At 37.0% G+C, this 19,190-nt stretch overlaps 1 protein-coding gene across 2 annotated transcripts in view; it reads right to left on the reverse strand.

The window, feature by feature from the left end:
• The window catches only part of ARFGEF1 (ARF guanine nucleotide exchange factor 1), a 68,997-nt gene that overhangs the window by 2,304 nt on the left and 47,503 nt on the right, over positions 1 to 19,190 (reverse strand). For both annotated transcript variants that reach the window (XM_026706109.2, XM_026706108.2), the window contains exons 26-37: positions 16,700 to 16,851; positions 16,188 to 16,360; positions 15,513 to 15,673; positions 15,058 to 15,188; positions 13,694 to 13,823; positions 11,954 to 12,089; positions 11,730 to 11,868; positions 10,988 to 11,060; positions 10,119 to 10,248; positions 2,729 to 2,868; positions 1,397 to 1,565; positions 143 to 281 (exon numbers count right to left, since the gene is read on the reverse strand). In XM_026706109.2, the coding sequence (XP_026561894.2) occupies positions 143 to 281; positions 1,397 to 1,565; positions 2,729 to 2,868; positions 10,119 to 10,248; positions 10,988 to 11,060; positions 11,730 to 11,868; positions 11,954 to 12,089; positions 13,694 to 13,823; positions 15,058 to 15,188; positions 15,513 to 15,673; positions 16,188 to 16,360; positions 16,700 to 16,851 (1,673 nt within the window). The remainder of the gene's footprint in view (positions 1 to 142; positions 282 to 1,396; positions 1,566 to 2,728; positions 2,869 to 10,118; positions 10,249 to 10,987; positions 11,061 to 11,729; positions 11,869 to 11,953; positions 12,090 to 13,693; positions 13,824 to 15,057; positions 15,189 to 15,512; positions 15,674 to 16,187; positions 16,361 to 16,699; positions 16,852 to 19,190) is intronic.

Consider the following 19,190-nt stretch of genomic DNA (forward strand, 5'->3'; position numbering starts at 1 on the left):
TCAAGAATCTTCTTTTGAAGAACTTTGCAAAATGGAATGATCTGTGTCATGAAGATAATTGCTGAAAATTAACCAATTCAGTATGTCTTTAAATTTTTAAATTGTACTATGCAGCCAGATAAAAGCTGTGAACAAGCCTTACTTTAGTAATCGTTGTTGCACTTCTTCCCAGGCATCTTTTCGACTTTCATCCATGTACATGCGGAAGAGTATACGTAACCCACAGGCAAGACTGCTAGTCTCCTGTTTTAAAAGATTGGGCTTTGATTTCCCTTTGAAACCTGCCAAAACAATATCTGTTGTTTATATTTTATTGACTATCTCAAAATCAGCACTTGAGTTAAAAAAGAGAAACAGACAAAAATGGCTATTGCATAGGTTATTCATAGCATCCAGATTCCCTAATCAAGATGCTTCTAAAATTCTACAAGAGTAGGAGTTGGATTTGTATTAATATCATCTTTTTCAAAGCAAAATGTTATACTCCATATGGTGCAGCAGCTTTGCCCCATGCTGTTGTGCCAGGCCAGGGTGGTTGAGGCTTTCTGGGTCATGGTGGCTTTGCACCACACTGTAACTCAAGGGATTCTTACAGCCCTGGAGCTGCAGTGGACCAAGAAGCTCCTGAGCCACAGTATATTCTCTCTCATCTCTATCCATAAGCGCACCCTGTACTCTCCTTCGCTGGCCTCTGAGAACTCACTAAGTTCAGTTGAACAAGGATGGTTAACTGCAGCACTCCCATCCCAACTCAGTGTAGCCAGTGTTAGGTCTCCCACAGGGCCCCTTTATACCACCAGTGGCACCTCTGCACTCTTCATCTGGGACTCCCTCTGCTTCTCGGTTAGTGAATAGGACATCAATTCAATTTGTTTAGCTACTGTTCAAAGTTCTGATGGCAGTAAATGAAGAGGATTTACCATCAGTCTTCTGAATTCTGGCCATTGCAATGTCCCTGGAGACAGGTGATCGTCAGTTGTGTCCTCAGTGCCCAGTTTATAATTACAATGTTGCAGCAAGCTATAGCCACATAATTACAATTTCCATACTGACTTCCCACAAGCAAAAACAATGCCAACTAGAAGTCATTCCTGCCACTTTTCCTGCCACTTTTTCACTTTGTACCTTCTGCCTGCACCTGCCTGTGGCAACTCATGCAGCCAGACTTGACTCTTATCTCTTCCCATATAACAAATTGCATAGTTCTGGGGTAATAATGGCAATTGTGAATATGGGATTGCTGTTGTTAAGCAATGTGGTTAAGTTAGGCTGCACTTTACAACAACACTGCTTAGTGATGGAAAATCAAGCCCTATCATCGTAATCTGAGGACTACCTGAACAGTATTTTTGCACAATATTCATCATTTAAAGGCCTGACAATTGACAAGACTTACCTGCTTTCCAAAGTGCAGTTCTCTGCTCATTATTTGAGTTGAAAGCTTTAGCAAATTTATGAGATTCTAATAAACAATCCAGCAGTTTGAAAAGCTGCTGTGATGTTAAAAAACAATACATTCCTTGATCTTGTGTGTCCACATGAACATTAAAGTCTACTGCATCCCTCTGGAAGGAAGGAAGGAAGGAAGGAAGGAAGGAAGGAAGGAAGGAAGGAAGGAAGGAAGGAAGGAAGGAAGGAAGGAAGGAAATATTAAGTTTTATTAGTTAGCTTTTTGGGTGTCACAATGAATCTCATTGTGACTCTCAACAGTTTTCAGCTGTTGAGAACAAACTGATTTCATTAAGATATCATAATAAATAAATTTCAAATATTAAATATGAATTTATGAGCTAGTTATATTAGGACATAATTTGATGCAAAATACACAGTGCAAATAATGTGAAAAGATGCAATTGACCTTACTTAGTTGCTTAGCCTTCAGAGTAAATCAGATACAAGAAATGTTCCTTATTTTGAGGTGATATCTACATGTAGATTTTGCCCACTGTATCTGAAGTCTGCTAAATAGGGAATCTGTTCAACTGACATTTCACTCTAAGTAAATTTACAACTTATGTAGTAAAATATATTTACATTATACAAGTCTGCTCTATATGAATTCTAAACTATATTGTTACTTAATGATTACCCATATTCAAAGGACAAGAAAACAGCTTCCTTCAGGAGCAGCCGCTATCCATGAGCAGTTGCTTCTTATGTAGCCACAGTGATGGTGATGAGGCAAATCATATGCTTTTTCCCTAAAAATATGTACCACTGTCTCCAAAATTATTTAAAAGAAAGACACATGGAAACCCTTACAAGTAATAAATAAAGGACTCTGCATCAGATGTGAAGCTTGTTTGTATCTAAAAGTTATTATCTATATAACTGACTAAGCAGGATGCACTCAAATGGTTTACAGAAGAAACAAGAAACTAAATCTCACTTTTAATATTTAAATTAAGAAGAAAATAAGAAGTGTTCTAAGGATCTTCAAGGGTCAAGAAAGCAAACAGCAAAACATACTTTGTGATAACACAATGTAAACCAAATCTGACACACTTGCATCTAAACCTTGGCACTCAATTACGAAAGACCAGAGTTGATGTTATGATGCAGGTCCAATTTTTCCGTTATCATAGTTTATTCTGGATGCTTATTGAAATGTTTGGAAATCAAGGAGTCTTCCTCCAGAAATTACAAAATTTATGAAAGAGAGCATTTGGCTCAAGACTGGAAGAAGAAAACACTTATATGAATATGCACGCCAGTAGACTCTCCTTACCTGTGCTGCAGCTAGATTCTCTGCATCTTCTTTTTTGCTGGTTGCTGGGAAAAAGACAATGTTGTCTATTGTTTGAATAAGTTCCAGTTGTACCACACATTTGATTAACAGCGCACCAAACAGTTTCTGATCTGGAAATTCTTTTAAAACAAGAAAAAAGTAAAATAAATTTGGTAACTGAAACAATCATGCAAACTACTAACCATCTATGTGTGTTAGAAACTTTCTACTGTCTGCCAAATTATTTGCATTGAATATATACTAATACAATTGCCAAATATATTACCCTAAATTACATATATAAAATATCTACAGTGTTGAATACAAAATCCCAGGAGCCCTAGCCAAAAAGATAATGAAAGATTACTGAAATGCATTTCAATAATTTCTGAAGAGTTAAATATTGTCCATCTGTAACTTTAACATAAATATCATAGAAATGCATTGTTTAATTAAACATCAAAGTCGTGCAAACAAATCGAATTGTGTTAAATTTCAGCTGCAAATTTAAATTCAAAAATAGATTAATGCTAAAATATCTAGAATAAAGTTTAAAAGTATGTCATCTAAAAGTGTAACATTCTTTTGGAGAATGAGAGCATATTGTAATTTTAAATAAGCATGGCCCAGAGACAAAAGGTGCTGAGAGAAATTTGGAATATTTATTGTAGGTCACTTCCATACCATAGTTTCTACTCTCCAGCACATAACTGTCTTCTGCCAACCTCAAAATGTTGAAAATAACACCATGGCAGCTTTTATGATGAAATATGGGAGTTTAGGGCGGTAAGAGTTCCTACCCAAAGGAGAACAAATGGTTTAAATTTCTGCAGAATTGCAGTGACTCTAGAAAAAAGAAATATAACAGTTTTGCCGTGATTTTAGTTATCCCCAGTTCACCCAGCAATAAATCAACTCGACTTTCTAGATATAGTTATCATTGTAAAACTGAATGGTTTCAGAGCCATTCCAAATTCATATGAAAGTGTGCTGTATTACTTTTAGCACTGTTGTTATATGAGCTTTTTTCAAAAAATTTTAAAACAATATAAAAATGTACAAAAGATTGAAAACAATAACCCACTGAAAAGAACTTAGAAGGGAGGAAATTTTTATTTTTATATTTTTTCTAAAAAACCTGAAAGGGGGAAGCAATCATGAACACCAGGAAGGACTGTACACCCAGAATTACAAGGGGCATTGGTACTTACCTGACACGCCCTTCCTCTGTGAGCTGTGAAGAGCATCCATTGTTTGGGGATGATGCTTCTGTCGCTCATTTGATAGGCTGGGCTTTAATTGAGAGGACGCTCCTCCTCCTCCACGGGACTCCTCCCTAGCGTCCCCAGTTTTGGCAAAGTCGAAGTGATGAAATATTTCTTCTTCTTCACCCTTTCTAATACTTGGCTGGAATAGCATCCCACCAGACGAATAAGGGTGGGGATGGATGCTCTTCACAGCTCACAGAGAAAGGGTGTGTCAGGTAAGTACCAACGCCCCTTCTCCAGATGAGCTGTTCAGAGCATCCATTGTTTGGGACATACCAAAGCCTGGCGTGTCCTACGGGAGGGCTTCTGTCTGCTTTGGATTCCCCTTTTCTTGGTCCCTATGAACCCTTTGTAACACTCTCCTGTCAAAGGCAGCCTCCGTAAAGGCGAAGGCATCATTCTAATAGTTTCTAAATAAAAGGCAATGGTGAGGCCCATGTTGTCACCTTGTAAATTTTCTCTATTGGCACTTGTGGCCCATGTTGTCAACATCGCAGTGCTCCAGGTCGAATAAGCAGTGATGCCCCTAGGTACAGGAAGAGATTGTGTCTCATAGGACTTGGGAATTGTGCTCTCAGCCACTTACTGGTCATTGAGGAAGAGGTCTTGCACTCAATGGTGGGTGGTTGAAAAGAAACCAAGAGAACCTTTGTTTCCTAACACACATCGTGCAGTTGAAATATATGCAGAAAGCTCTCCTTACATCTAGATTGTGGCATTGTCGTGCCAGAGTTTATGTCGGTTTCAGACAAATGTACGGGAGTATCAGTTCCTATGGTCTGTGGAAACCCAAATTTATCTATGGGTGAAAGATGGATCTGGACTAAGGACCATTTGTCTGTGTGAAAAATCCAGAGCTCCTGTCTAATTGACAAGGCTACTAGAGCCAAGATGTAACTGGCCAATGTAATGGCAACCAAGAGAACCACCTTGTATGTTAGGAATGGAGACGCATGGTCTACAAGGGCTCAAAGGGAGGGTTTTTTTTTTTTTTGAGTGCGGTAAGGACCCTGTTGAGGTCCCATGTGTGATATCAATGCACCACAGGAGGCCGTAAGATTGTAGCCCCGTGCAAAAAACTTGCATATGCGTGAGTGATGAGAGATGGACTGCAAGTCTGTCCTAGTGATGACCGATGCTAAGGCCTCCCCTTTGCCTGTTTATATGAACAAGATAATAATGAAATGCCATATAAATAACACTACCGTCTAACAGGTGTGTCCGAGATGGACAGCCAGAGCCATCAGAACCTTCGTAAGAACCTTGGGCAGATGACAACCCAAAGGACAGTGCAATGTATTCAAAACGTTGAGTATTATAACAAAAACTAAGAGGTTTGCTATGCGAGGATCTAATTGGAATGTGGGGATGGGCCTCCATTAAGTCAATGGAGGGTAGAAAATCACCCCTTCTGAAGGTCAGAAGTATGGAGTTCAGTATACTCATCTTAAGCCTCCTATGAACTATGGATCGATTAAGTCATTTTAAAACTAAAATTGCCCCTGCTGATCTGGTGCCACAGGTTGGTTGCCTGGATCTCCAATAAATGAACAATAGCTGTCTCCATCATGCTCCCTTTAACAGGATCCCCAGAGAGAAGGCAAGTAATGCAAAGGTTCTGGGGAGAGGATGGAAATTCTATAGCCAGGCCTAATCTTCTGATATCTCTAACCCAGGAAACAGAGGTGGAGACATCCCATCTGTCTGGAAAAGGCTTGAGCCTTCCACCAATAGGGCACAGTCATGAGGCCTATGTTGTGCCTTGGAGACCTCTATTTCATGTTCAAGAGATTCTTTTGCTCTGCCCTCCCCTTCAGTATCTATCTCCAGATCGGAAACTATCTGACTGTTGGTGATTCATCCGTTCAGACGGTCCCTGGAGTCTGGAGAGAAAAAGTCCCTGGTAGAGGGAATGAAGGAACCCTTCAAAAAGCTGGGAAGGACTATTTTGGGGTCTATGAAAAGAAAGGAACTTATTTTCTGCTTCTAGTTTCTATCAGGGATAGGTGAGGGGCACCACCAATCAAATTATCTCCCTATATTGGGGAGGAAGCAAGCTTCCATTAGTTGTGTGATATCTGCTTGCCAATGTCTGAGCCATAGCAGTAGGCGAGGAGTAATCTGAGATGTCCTGATTTGAGCAGATAATTTAATAGAGTTTTGCAGCATCCTTGTGTGCCCTGATATTGGAATTTGAGATAATCTCCCTCAGATGGCAGAGCTACCTGAGAGACGATCTAGTAAAAAAAAGGGGGGATGCGTCCGACTCTGCTCTTATGGCCCCCACATCAGATCGACATGCCCTACATGGAGACAACTCGACCCTGCATATCCATTAACTTGAGAGCCTCTTCTGCTTCCGTTGGAATTGCAGAGGATGATAATTGCCATTATTGTTTTATCTACTATCACGGTGATGAGAAATTTAGCAGAATCAGAAAACCAAATAAAATTTTTTCTATCATATCCTGTAAGAGGGGTATACACCACTGAAGAGACCCCTTGTTTCTGGATGAGGTCCAAGAACCTCTGTGGGACAGTTATGACTTCCTCTTACATTATTGGTTGGGAGAAGACTAAATCGTCTGACCGCCCCCTTACAGTAATGATTGTTGGGCCAAGGGGAATGGAATATCAAGGCAGGCAGTAGTTTTTTTTTTTTTTTGAAATAACAGAGACTTGAAAAAAAAAAGTTTGAGGGCAAAACAGACCTTCAGGTGGTCTGGCTTAATGCCTTCAATGTCTGACATGCCCCCCCTTTTTAAGGGGATCCGCCTCTGACAGATTTTGGTCACTGTTGTGAGTAGACCCTTCCTCAACCTGTTCCATCTGGTCTCTAGTTCTCCCTCATCCTGTGCATCATGTTCTGTTCAACCTCCCTCATGCATTTTTTTTTAAAATTTAAGATATGCTCATCTAATGCATTTTGGTGTCTCTTGGCATCCTTTGTTGCCTTAGAGGTCTCTTTAGGACGTTTTTATCTACCGTATTTCCCCATGTATAAGCCACCCCTTTTTTCCAAAATTTTCAAGCCCAAAAAGTAGGGGGGTGGCATATACAAAGCAGGTACACTTTTTATACGTGAAAAATGCATCAAATAATAAAGTAGGAATAAACTGGTTTTCCAGCAGTATGCTATACTTTTTTGTAAAAATTGTACGTGATGATACGATTACGAGTGCGAGTACGCAATAGAAATGCATACGCTAGGCATCGGCCTGAATGCTTCGTTCCTACTCTCGTTCTGATGCGTAGATTGCTAGCGTCGCCCGCACCGCTTTCGGCGTCATGACCGAAGTTGTAGATCTAGACATCGAATTTTGTTTCTTTGTAAATTTTCTTTCTTCATAACTTGTTTCTCTAATAAAATATTTTTTTCAAAACTTCACAGTCCAAAAATTGGGGGGGTGGCTTATACAAAGGGGGTGCTTATACATGGGGAAATACGGTACTTTGAGTTGGTTTATTGTCCTCTGGGGGTATTTTTGGTTGCCCTTGAAGATTCTGACCTAAAGCCCACAAGGTGAGATATCTATATCTATATATCTATATGTGTATGAGATATTAATGGACTGTTGACTGGTGTAAACAGAGGCAGGGAATCCTCTTGATATTTGCTCCCCACCGCTTTTTTGGTAAATTCAATTTGTTATGTTATTATTCATAATATTGATATCAGTAATATTGTTATTATTGATAATATTTTTGTTATATCTGTGCAGAGCTACTAACATAAATTGTTGTACTGTTACCAAACTCATAATTAGATGACTGAATATGGGATCAAATTGTGAGGCCAAATAGAGAACACCTTTCAGGACCTGTATTGAAATTGGGTGATCCTGCAGTCACTGGCCCTCAACAGCTTCCTGCCCAGACAGACACAGGCCTTGGCGCTCGCTGTTACTGTGCTGCTAGAATTCTGTGAGGGCTGCCAACTTAAAAAGGAAGCCCAATAGTCAACCTCAGAAAAAGATCCATAATTGGCATAAATGTCCCCTGGCCCTCACGGAGATCCTTGTGAGGGGAAGTGGCCTCTCAACAGATAATGCCACGGAATTCTTATAAACAAAATGATGCTGGTGTTGTTTTAGTCATCAAGATGTAGCATCAACCATCACCTCTTATTGTGAGCCGATGTGAATCTAACTAGAATTTGAGAATTTTAGCAGGAGAACTCTTGAGTCCTCTGGCTCCACCCGATCAATAGCCCTTGCTTCTTCTATATACCTTGTGGGAGTATATCTGAAACTACAGAATCTCCTATGGAGAGGTACCTGAGGGTAAGGATGCTCTGTCCTGCTTAGTGACCAGAGTTATAGGGAATTCCAAGGAACGCTCTGTTGTTGGCCAGAGCAGTATGGTGCACTCCCGCAGAGATACATTGGTGTATTGCTAATTCCATCTACAGTCTCATCTTTGTGGGGATCTTTTCCGGTAAGTCATCATCTTGACAGAATCTGGCCGCTGTTGGAGCAATGTGGCCACAGAGTCACTTCGAGTCGCTTGTACTGATCTAGATGGGCTACCTGCTCTTGTGCAGCTACGCTGCATCTGGATTACACAGACAGATCCAGGGGTAGTTGCAGAGGGGGATTGGAGCTGAAGTAGGCCTGGAAGAGATGAGGTTTGAGAATTTCTTCATCCTCCCACATGAACTTCATGTGCTTTTCTAGTACCATATGGCGCTTGTTAGCGTCTTTTTCTGCTGCTTAGGAGGTACACTTAGAATGCTTCAATTTGTTTTGAGAATTTGACATGGCTCTTGGACTACTGCCGCTTGCCATTGTGACCGCTTATTGAATTTTACTGTTAATGAGGCTGAAATGTTAAGCGGTTGGCACGCCCAGGGGCCTGAACCAGCAATGGCCAGGGAACCCTAAAACAATGCTCCCCAGTTTTGTATAATCTTATGTAAGAATATTGAATTCTTATTCTTGTCCTATTATTATTATCATTATTATTTTGTTATTAATATTATTATTTCTGAATTAGGCAAATTTGGAACACCTCATAGGCCTAGAAAGGAGGAATTGTTGAAATAAGATGTAGGCTTGCGACAGCTTCCTGCACAGGTGGATACGGGCCTTGATGCTCGCTGTGGTGCTGGTGTTTAATTCTGTGAGGGCATAAGCCAACAGTTTCCTCCTTAATGAGGGTCCAAAATAGAATAATTATATCTGAATATCTATCTATCTATCTATCTATCTATCTATCTATCTATCTATCTATCTATCTATCATCTATCTATCTACACACACACACACACACACACACATATGTATTAGGGTGATTTCCCTCAGGTTCCAGGAAGGAGACTCCTGCTTGGGGAAAGAAAAGCCTCTCACAGTTCCCGCATGGTTAGTGGGTCTGCAATAGCGCCAGCCGTTATCTCTTTAGGCGCGTAATGAGTTAAATCGGCTCAGCAACACTTCCCAGGGGAGAGAAAAAAGCCTTGGGCCCTTTTAAAATGGTGCCTCTCCCGTCGGGCACGGGTGGCAGTGATCGTAGCAGCTCAGCTTGAAAAGATCGTAATGTGAGTTGTTAGCCATGCGGCTGAGGTGTTATCACCTCTGATCATCCTGGGGGCAAGAGATCATTATCTGAAGCTCCCTTGGCTCGAGTTATATATCATAGGGAGCTGCTTAACTCATTGAAACTAAAAGCCTTAAAGGAGTTGCTTAAAGTTTAAAAGCAAACCTTTTTGTTGTCTCCTTTTGAAGCCTTTGCTATTCCGGCCAAGGGAAAGGAAATTAAGCTGCCTATATCCACGAAGGCTGAGCAAAAACTGGGGATGTTAGGGAGGAGTCCTGTGGAGGAGGAGGAGCGTCCTCTCAGTTAAAGCCCAGCCTATCAAACAAGCGACAGAAGCATCATCCCCAAACAATGGATGCTCTGAACAGCTCATCTGGAGAAATGTAAACAGCATCACAGGTGAGAATCTCTTCCTAACTTCCAGGAATCTTAGCAATTCAAGCACTTTTTGTAATATTCATTCTCAATGCTTATAGAATTTCAAGAGTTATTTCTAACACAAACAGCAACCTGTCAGAAGGAAAAACTCACAAACATAGAAACAAATGCAGATTATCAAATAACACTTTAAAAACATTTCTTCTTACTTGCTATAGGTTTGTTTTTGCTGACCTCCTCATTTGCAGGCAACCCTACAATAGGCTGAAACTGACGTCTATCTAACGATTTTGGTTGCACAGAATCATGGATATCTACAGATTTTTGTGATGTGGCATCCTGAAAATAAAAGACAAAAATTATCTCATATGGGTTTGGCAAACAAACTTAAACACAAGTGAACTTGCTTTGAAGTAGGATTTTCGGTTAATTTATCTGATAAGTACAGAACACTATGAAATATGTAATTGTATATTTAATTATAATATATGCCAAATACATTTATTTTCCATTTACAAAGCAACAAGTACTAATGGAACAAATCCTTTTGGCCCTTCCATTTGTACAGATTCCAACTCAGCTCTGGAAGATCGCAGTAGCCAGCTGGTAAATTTAAGGCACCAGTGGAATGTGTGCAATAGGGAAAAGAGAAAAGGGGAAGTTTTTTCTGGAACTGAGAATTTTTACAATAATCTATAAATAAATAATAAGCTTATTTTAATGAGCAAAAAGGAGCTAAGTAAATAGGTTAATTGCAAGGAAGTTAAGCAATATAATTTCAGTTTTGATTTATTTACAATAACATGACATACTATAAGGGACTAACTTGTCTTCTAATCTGGTAAATTTATTTATTAAATTTATATGATATCCCTTTCACGGTTCAAGAAATAGGTCATTTTCTTCTTTTGGGTGTACATGAAATCTATGTCACATAGAACATACAATGCTACATATCTCTCTCTATTCTACATGATGTGAGATCCCACCATATGATTTTTTCCAATATTACTTTTAAATAAGGATGAAAAGGAGTATTCCAAAATATTTTCCCTGACATTTTTATTTTCAAACATACCAGCTGTTTCTCTCTTCCAGAAGATGGAGATGGAGGAGCAGTATCTTCTCCCACTGGTCGCCAAGTTAAAAGCCTTGAAAAGAGAAAGCAACTTTATTTAATTCTAAAACAGGAATATTTCATCGTTTTAAGATAAAAACAGTTTTAAAACTGAAATGGCGTTCTCACCAAAAATGAGTCCAAAACGTATATTAAAAAACCCCTACCTGGGTTATAAGTTAATATAGCATATTTTCTTATATTTTCACCACTTTTATTTAATTTACAGTTCCTTTTAGCAAAGGAGGAAAAAAGCATGATCATTAGATTTGGAAATGTTATCTTAATGCTCCTCAATTAGTAGAAGCTGTTTGGGAATGGAAGGTCTTAATTAGTTTATTAGGCAACAAGATTATACAAGGTCACCAGTCACATATCTGAACAAATTCAGTTCAGATGACTAAGAAAAAGCAGAAAAGAAGCCCAAACCATCTCACTCTAGTATTAAAAAAAAAATCATAAGCAGATGAGAGATAGAGCTGCTCTGAGCATGAATTAGTTAAAGATCTGACAGGGATAAGAATTCCAAGATACTTATGTGTGACTAAATCCAATACAGAGACTATATAGATGTGTCATAAAACAAACATGTGCATGTTCATTATATCAAAACAAACATAGCTAATGCATGTTTAATATTTCATACATATGAATTTGTTTGCAGACTTGCTCCCAAATATTTATAAGAAGAAAAATATCTTACGCATGGGGAATAGTGGTTTTGAAGATATCCAGCATACAGTTGCAAGTCTTATCCCAGATTTCAAGGGTAAACTTTTCCCCATTCAGAATGACAACATTCTCTAAACAGTTTGTACCAGACCGCGCTAGTTGCTCATTGTCTGAAATGCAAACAAGGCATCAGCTTGTTCATATTATACAGAATAAATTGCAAGCATTGTCTGTAACAAATTGATGCAATCTTACCTTGCTGAACACACCAGTACAGCTGAGCAAATATATCATCCAAAAGAACATCACTAAGTACTTCTAAATACTGTGTGAATACATCACAAATTGCATAAAGTGCATGATTGCAAGTTGTTGTCATCCACTCCGCTTTCTAGAGAAAAAAGCAGAGAGACCTTCTTAATAATAATAATTGTATTAATTATACTGAACAGTAGCCAGGAGCATTCAAAGTCATTCAGGAAACTTGGAGAATATTAAAAACAACAACAGCAATTATGTAAGAGAAGCCTAAACAGAGCGCTGAGAAGAGATTAGAAAAGACCAAATATGATTTTCTTTTAATGTAACAGCAACATAAAGGAAATTATGAGAGCAAGGCAGCTTCTTTTTACATTTTAAACCACTGATTTTAGATCACTAAAATGATGTGCTTCAGTTTCTGCATGTCTAGGCTGGGCTTAATTTGTGGAACGCTCCTCCTCCTCCACGGGACTCCTCCCCAGCGTTCCCCAGTTTTTGCTCAGACTCGTAGTGGCTAGGCAGTGCTTTTTGTTCTTCCTCGGCCAAAACAGGAGTATTACTCAGCAGGTTTGGATATAGTCCAGTTCGTTTTTTCAGGCTTTTAGCCTCCAAATCACTTTACGATCTCCCAACGTTAGCTCTCTCCATCTGGTCGTTGGAGATCATTTGCATTTTCGGCCAGCGCTGTTTCATGCCCGAAGCGGTTTTTTTTTTCCAAAGAACTATAAAAATGTTTTTCACTTGCTCCTACATTATTAAATTTTCTTTGAAAATGTGCTAATTATTTATATGAACATTTAATATCATTTGGGTTATTAGATATCAACTAAACTAAAGTGTGCAAAGCAATGAAGCACTCTGAACCCAAGGTGAAAACTGTATTCAACACCACCACAGAAACTTTGCTATTAAATTGATAGTGGAAAGTGTGAGCCATTTAGTATTTTCTAATACTACACATATTCAGGATATTTTTGGTTCAAAGAAAAAGATAAACAGTTATGAAGCTTCAGACTTCATTTGAACAATCCAACCTCACACAGAGATAACTTCACTAGTACAAGTTGAAAATCTTAATTTTAACTTAATGTAAATTATAATTTCTATTAAATGAACAGCTATCACAAAAGGAGTTACATATGGAAGTATTGCCAAATAATAAGCATCCAGTTGTAAAATAGCACAATTAAGTATCTCTTCAAAATATCATTTTTGTCAAATTCCAACTCATCACTTTAGTTCACTTTTAACTGACATGGCCTAACAATAAAAATCAATGCATCTTCACTACTGGCCCTTGTTAACCGTCTGTCTTCATTTTCTCTTCCCTTTAATGCTAAAATATCCAAATGATTCCTTTTGCCTAAAGCTAAAACATCCTGATGATTCCTTTTGCATGATATTCTTAAAAATATCTAAGTTGGTTGCATGAGTAGCTATTCATAACAGAAGAAAACAGGAACTGAACAAGGATCAAAACAATGTAGAAAGAAAATGATCATTCGTATAACAATTCAATCTACAAAAAGCTTTAGTACATGACTATGTACTCAAAATCATCCATTATGCAGAAAAGAGCTTTATATAAAGCATGCCAATAAAGATAGCGTGAAGTAGAATTTAAAAATGGATATCATACAGACAGCTCCCTGCTCAGCTTATGGGTATAAAATGCAACATGAACATAAAGGTTAATAGTAATAAAAAAATGAACTGCTCTCATGTTATTTTTACCTCTGTTTGCTGTTCTGGTAACTTCATATTGTCAAATATTCGGAAGACTATTCGAAACAAATCCTGCCACCAATGCTTTTCATATGTATGACCATACGTTTTCATTATTTCAAACATAACCGTTAAACCTCTAAAATAAAAAAGAGTATAAGAAACAATTACCAATTAGATCTTTCAGATCTTACTTTTAAACTATCGCTAAACATAAATTGATACAGTCAGAAAAGGTAGGCAAATATCTTACAGGTAATATTTTGCAGTAATATATTACTATATATTACTATAGGTAAGGACTACCTATAAACAACTCTATATAACCTTCCAGAAACAACAATTACAAAAAAGAAGCTGAAAAGCTTAAAAGTCTGATAGAAGCATTTTATGTGGGCAAGGTTGCTTCATTCAATACAAAATTCAGGTGATATATGAAACTTTCTCTAATGAAAGTTAGTAGAACAGTCCCTGATATATTGGATTCTTGTATGCAATCCATAAAAGTATTATTGGTCAATATATTCATAGAAACTACACACTGATTCAAACATTTTGACTTCTAGTCAAGTGATTATTATATATTGGGCTTATGAATTTGGGTGCATGTATCTTTGTTTAAGTCACCTGTAATTTTCTGTGCTGACATACAATTTTGAGAATTTGACCTATTCTCTCACCTCACATAGGTTATTGCTAAGTTGGCAACATTTCTATTCCAAAATATTAAGTTGCAAAGGGACTTGGAAAGAAAATGGAAGTTTATAATCATGGATTGATTACGTTTTAGTAGTGGACTTTTCAAATCCCAATTACTGTCCACTTCATAATGTGCTATTTATATTTTGGTTTGACTTGCTTACACTGCTGCTTAAATGCCACATGCATGAGAATAACCCTAGTTTTAAAGTACTACTGCATGATTCAGGTTTAGATTTCAATTTAAAGATTAGGCTGACTTTTTTATATAAACAACTAGACAGTCACACCCACATATCATATACAATATTAAATACTACATTCTCACTCACACATTTCATGTCTTTCTCTTTCTTTCTCTCCTCCCTCCTCCTCCCTCCATCTCTCTCTCTCCCCCAGACCAATATTCAATAGAGTTCCAACAATTTACTAGAGTAACAATGTCTTTAAAGCAAATACATGAACATACATGAACTATAAAGGTGGAATAAAAATATAATATATTTGGCATGTATCCCCATTACTTTGTTTCTTTGCAAGATGCAGTCTCTTGCTGACAGTTAGATTAGTTATAAATAATGTGGCAATAATAATATATCTCATCTAGTACTTTCCAGGAGCTTACAACTAAAATATATACTTTATAATGTTGAATGACAAATATGGATTGTTACCTGGTTCTTACATCTAATTTGCATCTATTGATAATACAGGACAGCTCAAAGAGAATTGGAAACCAGCCTCTCACCCACACCCTGTCTTCTGGAGCAACATTCATGTCATCACTAGTATATTCTCTGAAAGCCTTTAAAAGTAAAGACAGGTGTATAACATTAGTTCTCTTTAGTTGTTAGCATTTCTATGTGGATAGACAACATGGTCCAAACTTTACACACAAAAAGTCTATTTCTAAACATAGAAGTATGATGGACCAGATTAAAAAATTAAGAAAAAAATAGAAGTTTACACAATAGAAGTTTTCAAAACAGATTTTATTATTTCAGGATAAATAAAAAAAAAGGTTTCAAACATATACGTCATTTTATAACTGCTGAAATGTAGTTTTCAATATAGAATATAATCAACACCTGACACAAGTAATAATATTCTGACATAGAATAAACTGTACCTGAGGTCTTTCCGATACATATTTTGCACAATGACGAATAAGGCGAATAGCTTCCATACTTGTGTCAGGAAAAGCTGCATTACATGCAAATTCAGACAAGCATTTTACTGCATCCTGGAAGGAATCTATGGTTGCTGGGAAATGTTTTTCAAACACAATTGCTAAAAGAAAGAATATGTGTAATGTTCCAAAAAGTTCATTTTTAAAACAAGATATAATCATTACTACAGCAAAATAATGAAATATTGATAGCATTTAAGATAAACATAAGACATCAAATATCAATAAACATAACTATTACTTTTTAAGATTACCTAAAACTGAAAATTATTTTTGTGCCTTTGATTCAGCATTGACTCTTAGCTACTGCCTGGACAAGTTCTCCGCAGTATTCCACCTCACAGGACTGTTGTTGTGGGGAAAAAGAGGAGCAGAAAGGAGTATTATATATATTCCTTGTCTTGAGTTACTTATAAAGTAATCAAGACAGGATAAAAATCTAATAATTAAATAAATTTTGGAAATAGTTTGCCACTGCCTCCTTCCTAGAGAGAGAGAATGATGGTTCCAAGGAGCTTTGTGCCTAAGGCAATGGAAGAAGCTATGGTGTCCCAGTTTCTAAGGACAAAATATTACATCTCTTGGAACTATTCTATAAATATTATTGGTACTCACTGACAATGTGGCCGGTAGTCTGAAATGCCAGTTCCACTATACTTTCATCCTGATCAGATGCAGCCAAATGAAAAACGGAGAAAATGTTCTTCCAACCTGATCGTATATTTGCTGCTTGGGAATTTACCATCTGGGCTATGCAACGGACAACCATGTCACGAATGGTTGGTGATCTAAAATGAATTTCACAAATAAATACATATACTGATTAAAATTGACTTAATTCTAGTACTTTGATGTAATCTGCAGCAACTTGTTTTTTCTACTTTTGTATGAAAAAGCCAAATATACCTTTAATATAAATATATTAAATTTAATTAGTACTGATAGACTTATTTCTTTCTTTTATTCTCAGTATTCCAAGTAATCTAAACAATAAACTGTTTTAACTAATACTGTACAATGTATTGAATAAAATACATCAAGAATTATAACAATATAACAAAAAAGGAAAGAAAAACCAAGAAATTGATTCATTCCTTGTGTTTAGATTTCAGAATGATTGTCAATACCTATTTCTCTTCATGATGTGTTCAAATGGTCTTAAGAAATCCTTTTGGAATCGGAAATTAGCAAGTTCCCCTTTTTCTAAGAACTTCATTGATAATTGCCTTAAGGAATCTACAGCAAAAATAGCTACATCTTCATTGGGATTACAGCCAACCTAGCAAAGCCACATTAGAAAGCACAATGAAATACAATGTTAGCTATAAAAAAATGAAAATAGCCTTCTATAACGAATATAACCTACATGTTAAATCTACATTTGACAAAAACATTACAAAATTATGTAAAATATCACAATGCTTAGTATTTCTTTCCAGCAACAATGTTTAGTAGAATAATTTTATTGCTGTCTAAAACTTCAGTATATAATTGCAGTTCATAATGCAGCAACGCACATCCTAAAAGGGTTAGTGTAATATGGATGCAACCTTTGGCACACTGATTGCCAATACAATTCTAGGTCCAACTGTGATTGTTTTCTTATATATAAAGTTGTCTCTCCCAATTTGAGAGACACAGGTATAGCCTGATACTGAAGGTCTCTATCCTATATGAACTGAGGAGAGTGGGTGCTCTTTTTTGATGGCAGGCCTATGTCATAGAGCAATTTTCCTGAGGTGTGGAGCTTTCAACTCTGCTTAGCTCTTGTGGGACACTAAATATCTTTCTGTTCCCGTGGGCTCAGGGGACTACTAGTGTGGATGGACTCCTATGAAAATAGTATGTTTTGATTATTTATATTTCCTGGTTATCTTCTTTTTTGGTTATATTTGTTGGATGTGAGAGTTAATGAAAAGGTAACAAAAATAAGTCCTGTTTTGAGCTTCCCCAAAGATGGACCGCTGACCGTGATCATGCACAGCTTTGGTTCGTACTTTGGCGTCAGAGAGCCCCAATCCTTTGGATTTGGGGCAGAAGCTACCTCGTAGGAGTGGTGGAGGAAGGGGAGACCGTCAGCTGGGTAGAGGAGAGTCACAAATCCCCTCCCCAGCTTGGCAATTGCTCCCTCCCGAAGATGCCAGAAGCGGTGATCTAAAATGGCCACCCTGAAGGGATTAGACTGGAATAAGATTGTGCAGGAGAGAGAGAAAGAAGCAAACAGCAGGAGGTACGGGACTATATAATCAAATGGAAGATACCCCCAGGATTAACATTTCAAAGAATCTTTAAGAGAGGATCTAAGCGGCGAAAGAGAAAGAGAACAAAAAAAGGTGTGAATTCCTTTTGATAGCTTCAAAACCGCAAAAGGTAGAAACTGGAGAAGGAACTATATAATCAACTTGGATAAGTATACTTTGATTTTATATTGGCACTAATAAAGCTGAACTATAGACTGTTAAAGAGGAAATTTAATATCAACCGGATTTGATCTTTTTCTTGTCGGAGAATTATGGTTTAAAAAGCTCTGAATAATAGAGAAGAAAAAAGAAAAGAGGGGGTGAAGACTTAGTATAATAAGGAGTGCCATCTCAATTAAACTCAACTTGTTTTTCTTTTAAAAAACTCTTTTCTTTTAAAAAACTTAAAAGTTTCAAAAACTTTCTTGAAATTGCATGGAAATTGATACAATAAAGCAAGAACTTTGAAAAATTGAAACATTGTAACAAAGAAAGAATTAGGAAGATTCTGCCTTTGGATTAGTTGCTGATTCTGACATGAATTTGGCACTGGATTAGCAGAGACTTAAAAACTTGAGAGGAAGAAAAGTTGACTGTTGGAAATAAACTTTAAAGATACTATTTGGATTAAATTGCGAATTAGAAGGTTGTAAAATGGCGATTTCTCTTCTGGCATTAAAAATTGAACTCAGAAAAATGAAAGAAACACTACAAGAACGAGGTGAATCGCTGGGTTTTGCTTTAAAATTTAGTGAAAATGTGACAGCAGAATATGAACAACAAAGACAAAAGGCAGAAAAGGAGGTGGAGAAAATCATAGAACAGACCATCTTTAGTGATCATCAAGAACCAAGAACTCTTGAAAGAAAGAAGAAAAGAGTTGGAAATAAATACAGGATATTTAAGAAATTAAATAAAAAGGGGAATATCCAAAAAATTAAAAAAAGGAAAAACAGTCAGCAGAAATTCAAAGGGCGAAAGGAAGCTATAAATAGAGAGAGGGATAAAAACTGGAGTGAAAGAACAAATTAAAAAAGACAGGGGGGAAGAAGGGACAAGAAACAGGATTTGGAAACAAAGAAATATGGGAATTGTAAAAAAATGGGGAAATCCTTAATTGGATACAGAGATAATGGGTGATTATTATATAGAAAGGGGATTCTGCAAGGTATTGAGGGATAATATAAATAAATTTATAGTTACAAAATAGGGACATATAGACTGACAAGATGGAAAAACAGAATTGTTATTTTTTGGATAATGGAATCTAATGCTCTTCTTGTTTACGTAGAGAGATAATTGTAACAAATAATGGAATAAGTATATTAGATATATTGAAATATTTTTAAGATTGGAATGTTGGCTTTTTTGGTTTAAA

The sequence above is a fragment of the Pseudonaja textilis genome, chromosome 3 (genome assembly GCF_049901715.1).
Source record: "Pseudonaja textilis isolate UNSWEBS1 chromosome 3, rPseTex1.2, whole genome shotgun sequence".
Lineage (NCBI taxonomy): Eukaryota > Metazoa > Chordata > Lepidosauria > Squamata > Elapidae > Pseudonaja > Pseudonaja textilis.